Source organism: Pararge aegeria, chromosome 6 (assembly GCF_905163445.1).
Source record: "Pararge aegeria chromosome 6, ilParAegt1.1, whole genome shotgun sequence".
In the NCBI taxonomy this organism is placed as follows: Eukaryota; Metazoa; Arthropoda; class Insecta; order Lepidoptera; family Nymphalidae; genus Pararge; species Pararge aegeria.
In genome coordinates, this window is record NC_053185.1 from 8784571 (window position 1) to 8796963 (window position 12393).

Consider the following 12393-nt stretch of genomic DNA (forward strand, 5'->3'; position numbering starts at 1 on the left):
TGTTACATTAAACCCATACCCCAATCGGCTTTTACGCGACATCGTATCGGAACTAAATCGCTAAGCGACACATCTTTTTTTGGTAACTAGCAATGGCTGAAGTCTTCCAGCAGATCAGACCAGAGAAAATTGAAAAATTATAAATTCCCTGCCAGGCATAGAACCTGGGGCCTGCCACTTAAAACCACAGAGCTCACCCCTGTGTTTTGAGATTTATGCAATCTAAAGTGTAAATCTAAAATGTATAATGCTTAAAACATCAACTTTTTAAAATTCAGCCTAAGATTATATTACTTACAAAAATACTGTCCAATCCATAACAGATGTATCAACCAAGTATTATTTTTTAAACATAAGTCACTAGCTGTGCCTAATAAAGTTACTAATTAAGTAATAACACGAGTAGTTGCTTTAGCTGTGCAATGTGCATCAACTAAAGTAACGCAAAGACTACTACTAACTACTACTACTAACTAACTAATGCAAAGATTTTTAATCAAATGACTAACTATTTACTAAAACAATTCCTTTAGACAGAGTTTTCTTATATATGTATTGTATTCTAAAATTGCTATATTATAATAATTTTTAGATTTGTAGTAGACTGGCCCATCACAGAGCCAGTCTAATCTCGGAACGAGAGTGATTTAGCTGTAGTCCACAACACTGGATAAGTGCAGATTGGTTGAATGTTTAAAAATCTCAGTCATGCAGGTTTCCTCACAATGTTTTTTCTTTCCGTTGAAGCAAGTACTTAAAACCATGGTTGTTTTAATGGCTTAAAACCAACTTATCACAGCTTTATATTTTTAGACATTCTTAAAGAATGTATGTATGAATGTTCATGATAGTTAATAGTTAAAACAATTTTTAGTTCTGAAAGCAACAGATCAAGTAGTGGCTATTATAATGTGGGACTAAATAAGGAATCATCTAAAGAAAGTTCAATTTATAATGAGGGCACGCAAATTAATAGGTATGTATTTCATCATTGACCTATGTATATTATATCATTGTCTGTTTTATACTGTTACTAATTCTTAACAATGCATAAAAAATCAAAAAACACTATTTAAAATTTATAAGAAAATAAAAACCACCCTCCGCTTGCGGGGCTTTTGAATGCCCAAGCAACCGGCGGTCAGGGCTCCAGAGGAAGGAGCCTCCTTACAATACGCGCCGTTTCAAGGACTACTGCCTTCTGTATCCGACCCTTGATCCAACAACCAAGCGAAAGCTTCTTAAGATGTTGGTCGAAGCTTTTATTATTATTAATAAATATGTTTTTTGAACTTTCCAAGTTTGCAGTGTCCGTAAGTGTCCGTTGTCCTATTGTCTGTAACAGTAAAACAGTTGATTATTTTTGATAATATGTAGGGTTTTGTCACATTTCAACTGACAGCATCTTACTGTATGTGAGAATGTGGAAAATATTTTAAATAATAATTTTAATTTTAATTATATAGCCAGCCAGCATTTGATGTTAAAAGATTCCTTATTAAAGCTAAAAATGTTTTCTGTTTTATCCTGATATATGAGTTCTGCAGCTCTAGATTAAAAAAAAACAAAAACACTTCAAAACTTTAAGTATGTATATGACTCTACCACTAGTTTTCAAAGCAGAACTATAATTTATAATTGTAAATATTTCTTTATTTTAGCCCCAGCAGTGATGATGGAATAAATGTTCTACTCTTTCCTTGGATAGACCTCTGTCCTTCTGATTTGAAAACCATGATTTTGATTGAAGACTCCCTTAAAGTCTTGAAATCAACTCGAAGATGCTGCCGGTTTATAAGAGATGTCTTTTTACGTGATTTTCCAGCAGAAATATTTTTAAACAGACCAACTATTGTGAAGGTAAAGTATGTTCCAAAATCGTTACTCTTAACTTTTTTCGGAACAATAATTTAATATTAATACTATTTTCTCTTACACGGGTCTAGCATTTTTTTACGTACCAATCTGCAGCAGTCACTGTCCTCTGGTTTTCAAGCAACACTAATATAATTCAATATTATATTTCGAAGCGATGATAGCCTAGTGGTTAGGCCTTGGCTTCACTTACGGGGGGCCGAGTTCGAATCCCAGCACGAGCCTCTAATTTTTCTAAGTAATGTACGTTTCAAGCAATTTAAAGGACACTTTCTTCAATTGCGAAGGAAAACATAGTGAGGAAACCTGCATGCCCGAGAGTTTACCATAATGTTCTCTAGGGGATATGGAGTCCACATAATATGCACGGGGCCTACGGAACTAGAGCCCTTTTGTGGGCGGAGTACTATAACCTGTAGGAGGCCGGTAATGGGCTAGTAGGATGATCCTGATGAATATTATTTCCTAAATTTCTGAAGAAGCAACCATTTCCTTGTTGTTGTACTGACTGTTCTTAACATTAACGAGTCTTCAGAAGAAAATACCTACGGGATAAAAGGACTAACAGCATACAAAAATGTCTAGGCAACAGATTTCAATTATAAACAGTCAATGGAAATCTTAAAACCTGCATGAGATGCACTATCGATAACCCCAGATACACAACCGGCAGTCATTGTCAACTTCAGCACGGCTAGCATGGGTAGGAGACAATTATACCCCCGGGGAAAGGATAAAAAATGTATCTTCTCCCGCAGCTCCCGTGCTTTAGCATCCCTTGTGAGGGGATATAATTTTTTATCTCCTGCCTATGCTAGCCCTACTGGGGGTCGTTGTAGACCTCTTTGGGTATTAAAGCAATATTCCTAGAAGCTACAATTAGAATATTATATGTGCTAAATTAAAAGTTAACGAATATTATTCAACAATATTTCAGACATTGTTGGCTATCGCTGATGGTCAAAACGGTGGACGACCAGGAGAAGCCCTGAGTGTGCTTTTAAGTATAACACAGATGTTGCAAACGAGACTTTTAAAATTACTTTCCTTGGAATTAATCTCTCAGACATACAAGGTAGATATTACATATTTCTATAATATCAAAATTAAGCTTAATTTGCTATACTCCGCGAAAAGCAGGAGAATCTGTGTGGTGTAATTTATAATTTCTTCAATCCTTATACCCCACACCACACAGTGGATATAAGGATTGAAGAAATTATAAATTACACCACACAGATTCTCCTGCTTTTCGCGGAGTATAGCAAATTAAGCTTAATTTTGATAATATATCATGGATTTCCGCAAAGTAACGCCTGCTTCTATCCAATATATTTCTATAAATTTAAGTTATTTTAAGGTAAACTTTTCAGAAAAGATAAAATGTATGAATTAGGATAAAATTGAGTGTTCAACTTATTTTTAACATAATGATTTTCAATTGAAAACAATTTGCTCAAGTAAATTGTTTTCAGTTAACTTATTTGAGACAAGTTACAATCTTACAATCATAGTTAAGTCGCAATAGCAGCTTTTGTGTTTTAATATTTTTTTAGATCGCCGGTAGAAACAACCAAATTCAATATAATTAATTCAAATAAATCGTTTTAACTTCAAGGGTATTTATATAGTATAATTAGTATCATAGTATCACGAGTTTTCTCTTATAAATAAATGTAAATAAATATACTACGACAATACACACAACGCCATCTAGTCCAAAAGTAAGCGTAGCTTGTGTTATGGGTAATAAGATAACTGATGAATAATATACATAAATACATCACCCATACACTGATTTTTATTTTTTATTATTAAATGTTTTTTACAGCGTAACGTTGACCGTACCGAATCCATAGATATTGTCAACATAGAGTTGGAGCATTTTGCCGGTGATAACACAATTTTACCTCCTGATGACGCTTTGGTTGCCTTAAGACAAATGCCTGCACCTTTATACGCTTTGGATGCACTGCATACTGCGCTGACTATCATGGTCAGACACATTGTCTTGGAGACAAGTGCGGAAAACGAAATTATGGATATGGTAATTTGAATCCGTAAACTATTAAAATAAAAACCATTATACTAGCCTTGAAAAGTATAGTATTCACCACAACGGTAATGCTGTCTGAGGCGCCCCTAAACTAAACTCGCTAGGCACAGAAGCTACCGGCGCCCCGTAACCTACATTATCCCCATCTTAAAAAATCTCATATTTCATACTGTGTGTTGTTGTTTTACTGACATACTCGTAGCTTTACGGGTTGTGAAGCCTGCGGTTGGTCGTTTTTATTTTTGCACGCCTCATAAGCGAAGCGTTGAGGTGGGTATAACTGTCACTTTTCGCACACCTAGTGATTCTCCAACTTAAAATGTCACTTTTTTATTCTTTATTGCTTTTATAAGTGAATATAAATAGACAAATGTTGAGAAAAAACACTATTTTTAACACTCATGATATTTTTAAATCTCTTTTTATTATTTAAACTAATTAAAAAATTGTTTAAAAATGTTCTGTCTTGGACGTCCGTGTGGCGGTGCGGATCCTGTCTCTTGTGGTCACGATAACGAGCGAAATACTACACTTATCGAGTTGGTTTTTTTTATAGGCTTCAGTATTTTGAGGAATAGAAGCCTATTACTTTTCACGGTATAATTAGATGTAGTTTAATTATAATTTACAAATAATCTCAATTTTATTGTAATGTGAAATATCTGACGGCCGAGCGGCGCAGTGGGCAGCGACCCTGCTTTCTGAGTCCAATGTCGTGGGTTCGATTCCCACAACTGGAAAATGTTTGTGTGATGAACATCAATGTTTTTCAGTGTCAGTGTTTATCTGTATATTGTAAGTATTTATGTGTATTATATTCATAAAAAAATATTCATCAGCTATCTTAGTACCCATAACACAAGCTACGCTTACTTTGGGGCTAGATGGCGATGTCTGCGTTGTCGTATATATCGTTATTATATATATATAATAAGCGCGATTTACTTAGCTTTTTTTATAAGTACAAGTTAGCCCTTAACTGCAATCTCACCCTCTGGTAAGTAATGGTGGTAATGGTCTAAACTTAGGGGTAAAGAAGTTATATTAAACCTAATAGTTTGACCCAGATGAATATTATTATGAATAATATACATAAATACTTATAATATACATATAAACAACCAGACACTGAAAAAAATTCATGCTCATCACACAAACATTTTCCAGTTGTGGGAATCGAACCCACGGCCTTGGACTCAGAAAGCAGGGTCGCTGGAAACTGCGCCAATCGGCCGTCAAATGTTGATGGTTCATGATCTTTGATAACACAACATATTAAACATTTCATTTCCAGAAAGAATTGAACACAAGTTTGTCCCTAATAGAAAAACTAATCGAATTGTTATTGAACTGTGTTAATGAGCACTTCTGGTCTGTGGAGCACACTTCTAAAATTCACAGGGACATTGCTCACAAAGCCTGCATGGTTATGCGCATGTTGGGTGAATTACTTACTAAATACAGGTCAGTTTTTACTAACAAATACATACACAACTAAGTATTAACAATTAATCATAAGTGCCAGCTTTTTGGGAGTGTTTTTCAACACAATATGCTTTGTTCATTAGCCATCCTCTTAGAAACTTTGCTTTTATGGTGAGGATGGCGAGTTTGCAAGTATCTATCTATTGTGTGAATATTTAACAACTTAAACTAAATGTAAACATTCTTCAATCTTTATCAAACAGTGGTAAATAGTAACAAAATTACCAAATAAAAAGTTTCATAGATATAACTTGAAAAACGACGTACTTTCATAAAATCTTTATTACCTTCAACTTTTTGTCTTAGGAAAACAAACTGTTCCCACGGAATTTGTAACGAAACGTAATAAACGCGGACTAAGAACGCGAATTAGTAATATAAGTATTTAATGTATTCTGAGATGGTTTTAGACCAATTTAAACTAAATTCCTTTGTTTATTTATAGATCATTAATTTATAAAGACCCTGAGCGTGCACATCACAGGGTCGCTTGGCTGCGTTTAGTACCATGTGGCGTAACGTTACTGAAATGGGCGAAGACGTCTGCATTACCACCATCTTCACTGGTAACTGCTTTACAAGCGGCCAACATCGACCCGGCTATAGAACTGCTATATCCTACATTAGGCAAAAGGACAGCTACGGTTTTACTGGTAGGTTTTGTGTTACTTTCCTATCCAGCTACATGGCAATCTGTATTTTTTTTTAAATCAATTCATGCACGGCTAAAATCCCCTTAATAATACCCCCGGAAAAGGGATAAAATTAACATATCCCCATGCTGAAGAACAGCGACGGGGAATAGGAGAAGTTTGACGCCATTTATTATTATACGTTACGATATTATTTCCACTTGTGCGCCAATGCTCGGAGAGTTGATAAAGATGTAGAAGATAACAATTTGTTCTAGCCGCGGTGAGAAAAATGTCTTCACCTGCATTGCTGGACGGTAAAAATTGAGACTTATTTATTGTCTTGTTCAACAAGTCATCTCATATAATAGGGAGAAATTTATGGCTGAGACTTTCACGCTCGGAATTTTATGTTTAATTACATAACAGTGAGTCCTAATGGCCTTATTGCTCATTCCTACTCAACTGAAATTAGAGCATTGGATTGTGAGCTTAATGTTTTGTGACATAAAGGATACTTTTTAATATTTTTGTATCAGTGTTGATGAGTGTTTACCACACGTGGAGAACAGAACGGCTGCGTTTCATACACGTCAAAAACACTATTATGTCACCAAATATAAAGCACACATTTCAATGCTATAATTTGTTTTTCGAAAGCCTTTAGTTTCGTAGTGTCTACACTTTCGGGGGAACTGAGTTCGGACGCCGAAATATCACTTGCTATAAAAGGAAAACATTGTCTGGAATCCTGCATGCCAGAGAGTTCCCCATAATGTTTTTAAAGGTGTGTGAAGTCTACCATTCTCTCAAATTGTTGTAGATTAAGATTTATGTTTATTTAGGATTCATATTGTGTGCAACGATGGGGCTGACGTATAGGTAACCTATAAAAGTCCCTTAAATAAATAGATTAAAAAAAAAAAAATTACCAATCGGCACTTGCCCAGCTTGCTTGGTGGCCTAAACCCTTCTCATTCTGAGAGACCCATGTCCTGTAGTGGGTCGCTAATGGGTTGATAATGATGATCATGAAGACTAGAACTTAGATTGAATACGTTACAGAGTGCAAAGTCATCAGTTGACCAAGAATATAAAAGCAAATGCAGAGAGCTAAATAAATTGTTCATCAGTATGGACCATGCGGTCCAATTCATGAAGGCACAAGACGGTCGTATCTCAAAGAATATTTTGACTTGTATCAAAAACGCGCTACTAGTCCTCCATCTGAACTTAAACAAAAAGTTCTTGAGTGATATAGCAACGATTTTGCTTGAGAAATTAAAGGATTTAGATTTGGCGGACAGTGATTGGTCTACTGCTCGTAGTATAGCGTTGATTCTAATGGCGCATAGCATTGAATGGATTCGGGTGAGCTTTTACAATATGCTCTGTGATATGGTCAAGTCTGTGTTGATGAGTGACGAGGGTGAGCAGTCAGAGAATGAGAAATGTCTCACTTTAGTAAGTGACGTCGGAGTTCTTACAGAAATTTGTTGCCATGGATTATCTTCAAAACAGAGAGAGGTAAGTTTTTGTATTATTTATTTGATTGACTTGTTAATTAATTAATTAAGAGTTTTTTAAACAGTCATCCGATGACCGAGAACTACATGAGATGAGACTACATGTCTCATACTATAGTCTAATAGTTTTTGACTACTCCCTAGAGCAGCGGTTTTAAGTGGGGGGCCCCGGTTTCGATCCCCAGCTGGGGCAATTTGGGAATTTATAATTTCCTATCAACAAAGAAGTATCGCTAAGCGATGTAGGGTTCCTGAACAATGTCCGGTACAATGTCGCATAGAGACAATTAGGTGTTTCATCATCTTCATCATCTGTATGTTTAGTATAAATGCTATACCTCTAACATGTTAGGCCGTCTTAGACGGCATCATCACTTTCAAGCTGGTGAGAGTGCAGTCAAGGGTTAACTTGTAGTGGAGTAAATAAAGAAGGCTCGTATTTGTCACATTGCATCTTTTAAGAAGGCGCCTTACGGTCGGCTACAAAAATAAGTGGAGTCGAGCGAGGTAAACATTAAGAGGGGCGATATGCAGGGTAATCGATTAAAGAGCGGTTTCATAAATTGTTCTTGAAACAATTAATTTAATATTGGTTGTGTTAAAACCCGGATTCAAGACGAAGTCGATGTAGTATTCCATTAAACGTTTTTAGGTGGAATGTAGCTCATCGGAAATAATGCTGTATTTGCTTCGTGGCAGAATGGTTCTGAGTGAAGGCTGCTGGTGGCGTCTACTCGCCAGTCTCTTGCCTGTCTTGCCACTGCTGCACGTTTTTGCGGAACACGATACACAATTGGGTGAATATCACGTGAAATATAATCTATTAAAACGTCGTCTAACACTTAGAATTATTCCTGTTTGTTATTTGTTATTCATATATACAACGTGTAACGGAATTACGAAATAATGTTGCAGGATGCATAAATATATTTCATAAGGTATGCTCCTGTAAAAATATTAAATCAACAGAAGCATATTTATTTTTTCATACAAACGAATTCAAAACAAGTGTTTACTTATGACAACCCTATCGAAAGTAAAAGATTGACACGAGCATAGTACCTACGCTACGCGACGCGTACCTAATGAAGTGACAGGAGTCACTTAATTTTAATTTTGCATGTGATTTTAGATCTGATTGCTTTCAGTTAGACGATGGCAGTGGTTTAATCAAAAACTATGAGGTTTTCTAAAATAATTTGTGTGTGTGTGTTGACCTTGAATATTCTGTACAGGGAAGGCAATCTGCAAGTCTTTGGAGCCGGACATAGTGGAGTGTATGGGGGTGTCGAGATCGGATATGATAATGGGCCTCGTACGTCTGATGTTTGTGAACTGTGCTGCTGTCAATTTGGATGCAGTTCATTCTTTATGCCAGTTGATGGGTAAGTATTCCTAACTGCACGGCTAGCATATTCAGGGGACAAACACTTTATACCCCGATTTTATCCCGGGGAATAAAATAAGCGTCCACCTGTCAAAGCACGGCAACAAGGAATAGGAGAAGTTTACCCCCGTTTATTTTTATACGTATATTATGACGTATGTACGTACGTAACGAAACGTAACGTAGCGTATGTTAATGTCCTCTGCCCTTCCTAGGCTGGATCCCAAGTCTGCTATAGCAAATGTGTCTCAGTGGTCTATGACAAAAACACGAATGAAGAAAATAAAAGCGTTTATAAGATTAATAATAATTGTGGCATCGGCTGTTTTTTACAATGAATTAATTGACACAAAAGCAACTTCCGTGACCCTTGCAGGATAATAATAAACGTATTTTTAGCAATAAAGGGGGAGAATAATTAAAACAAAGATGATTCCACAGAACCTGAAACTGATAGGTTAACTCGAAAAACAATGGAATACACAAAAAAAAAATTACGAACCGATCACAACATGGCGATGCAACGCCATCTGTTCGACGGTTGACGATAAAATTTTAGTCCTAAACAAGAGTTACAGTTGCCTTCTATAAACAAACGCGACCGCATTGTTGCTAGGTTGGAATCGATTCCTAATTCGGTTGAAGGCAGGGTAGGCAGTTAATTTTACGCTGAGGTTGTTTGAAAATTTCAAAATCTCCAAACGTATAATTTTTTTCTGCATTAGTACTTTTTGTTATTAAAATATTTTCACCATATACACAATTGCAATAGCATGTTTTCATATATATGAAAATATTCAAATAATCTACTACACTTCTGTATTTCAGGCGCCTAAGTCTGCTATTGCATTTGTGTATATGGTGCACTCGCGAAATAAGTAGTCGAATCTGAAATAGTAACATGGCGGTATGCACATAAGCAAACAACGCCCACTGAAATCAGTTTTTGTACTCAGCGATAGAATAACTTATATAACAATTTATGTTACGGTAATTAAAATTCAATGATTGAAATTAACAGATTGTTGGTGGCAGATATAATATAGTTGTTGACACCCCTATTCCCGTCTATCGTACGAGGTAACTAAGGAAATATAATGAAGAACGGGCTGCAGTGGACTCTGTGCTACTACTAGTATCTATTGCTATAATCAATCCGTCTGCCCAATAAAAATAAATAAATAAATATACTACGACAATACACCCATTGCCTACCAATGTAGTGATTATAAGCAAACCCTCCCGTTGGATTGATAAAATAAATAAATAAATAAATATACTATGAAAACACACACATCGCCATCTAGCCCCACAGTAAGCGTAGCTTGTGTAATGGGTACAAAGATGACTGATGAATATTTTTTTGAATAATATACACAAATACTTATAATATACAGATAAACACCCAGATACTGAAAAACATTCATGTTCATCACACAAACATTCTCCAATTGTGGGAATTGAACCCACGGTCTTGGACTCAGAAAGCAGGGTCGCTGCCCACTGCGCCAGTCGGCCGTCAAACGTAACAAAAATTATACTTATATATCGATTTTTTAGATGATAGCAGATTTTTGCCTCCGCGAGAATCGTTGCGCACTGACATCATTATCAACGCACTGAGACGCGTTGAGTCGCAAGATTTCAATGTCGACCAATCGAGCTCTCCCTCAAAAAATCCCCAAGTAAGTTATTTATTGAAAATAGCTTGCTATTTAAACATGCCACTTAAACTCGCTTATCTGCAGTATAGTATATCCATTTTGGAGAGACTGAGTTCGATTACTGGCAACAACGTCTTAACTTATTTGATGACCCTCGACTCGAGATGCCGCATATCGACAACGAGGTGCCGCTAAGCGATTTTGCGCTCCGGTACGGTGTCGCGTAGAAACCAATTAGGGTTATGTTAGTTTAAACGTCATGAGAAAACCTGCATGCCTAAGAGCTCTTCATAACATTGTTAAAAGCGTGAGAAGTCTACCAATCCGCACTTGGCCAGCGTAGTACAATACGCCCTGAACCCTTCTCATTCTGAGAGTCGACCTGTGACCCTTTATGGGTTTATAAGTTGATTATGATGATTATTGTAGAAATCCTAACAAAACAATTATTTTGCCTTTAGACCTCTGGACTTGTTCAGATCTTGGATGTACTAAAACAAGACTTGGTTCTCGACGGAGATACGTCTGAGTATATAACGCTAAACCCGTCAACGCGGCCGGCTTTGGAGCCGTCTTTACGGCGCAGTACATTGCAACAGTTGGCAGTTATGTTGAGGCAACAGGAAATACATGAAGCCTTCCTACAATACGATGGCTTGAATTTAATAGTCACTCTACTCAGGTATTTTCCTTAAATATATATGTATTTTTTTTTTAATTTGGTTTGACGTATGCTTTTACAATGAAAGTCCAGGAATTGTAAAGTCAAAACAGCGGTGCCCCTTCCATTTCTCTGAAATCGCATTCGATGTCCCTTCTAGTCGGCTTTGACTATTGGTACCTCGTTTGGCTCTTCTAAAACGAAGGCAATTATGAATTGAGACCGAAGTATTCCAAACTTAAAATTATAAATGTGAAAGAGTGTTTGTTTGTTTGTTTCTTTGTCCTTACTTTACGCCCTAACTAAGCGACTAATAAACTTGATTTTTGGAAAAGAGTTAGTTGAAAGGACGATAAGTTTTATAGGCTACTTTTTATTCCAGGAAAACTAACGGTCTCACGCGATTTGTAAAATACCGCAATAAGCGCGACGAAGAACGCGGGCAATAGCTAGTAAGGAAAGTGTGGCTAGTGGCAGAAAACTTGAGAAATAATAGATTTGCATCGTACAGTTACGTTATGCGGAGAGAAAAAAGACCGTGTTAATCATTAGGGTCGCCTAAAGATGAATTCAAGGGTAAAATGGTCTCGCGGCGCGCAATGCGATCATTCGTGATTTCCAACTATCTTCGTGGCAAAGATTGGCACATATGTTCAATGCTGTTTAACGTTATTGAAGCCAGTTTCCTGATATATTTGATGATAATTATGTCCGGTAGCTTATAATACCCCATTATTACTAATTTAATTCCCAGTATTATTCCTTCCCGGATATATAGTTAGATTCCTGGGCTGGTTTAACTTGAGGAAAATACGTATTGTGTGAGGTTGGATAATATTTTGTTATTTTGTATGTAATGCAAAAAGTTTGTCATTTTCTAGGCTATCTCTGATGGTTGATGACTACTTGGCCTTTCCCGAATGTGCGATCAGTTGCGTGTCAGTGTTGAACAGCATCTGTTTTGTGAGCAGGCATTCTTTGGCTAAGATAACTGATCTGCCTTTACTGTTACTGAGAGGTTTGTACATGTTTTTACTATAAAGATTTTGTAAAATAGAATGTTAGTTTTTGTATCACGTTACAGTACCGTAGATTGTCATAGCTTAT

At 36.4% G+C, this 12393-nt stretch overlaps 1 protein-coding gene across 1 annotated transcript in view; it reads left to right on the forward strand.

Annotated features, from left to right (window-relative positions):
* The window catches only part of LOC120624179 (rotatin-like), a 52482-nt gene that overhangs the window by 1754 nt on the left and 38335 nt on the right, over positions 1-12393 (forward strand). Inside the window, exons 4-15 of the mRNA XM_039890543.1 lie at positions 875-976; positions 1662-1860; positions 2813-2950; positions 3707-3922; positions 5226-5395; positions 5862-6069; positions 7114-7575; positions 8227-8371; positions 8810-8959; positions 10522-10646; positions 11087-11307; positions 12168-12304. Coding sequence (XP_039746477.1) covers positions 875-976; positions 1662-1860; positions 2813-2950; positions 3707-3922; positions 5226-5395; positions 5862-6069; positions 7114-7575; positions 8227-8371; positions 8810-8959; positions 10522-10646; positions 11087-11307; positions 12168-12304 — 2273 coding nt within the window. The remainder of the gene's footprint in view (positions 1-874; positions 977-1661; positions 1861-2812; positions 2951-3706; positions 3923-5225; positions 5396-5861; positions 6070-7113; positions 7576-8226; positions 8372-8809; positions 8960-10521; positions 10647-11086; positions 11308-12167; positions 12305-12393) is intronic.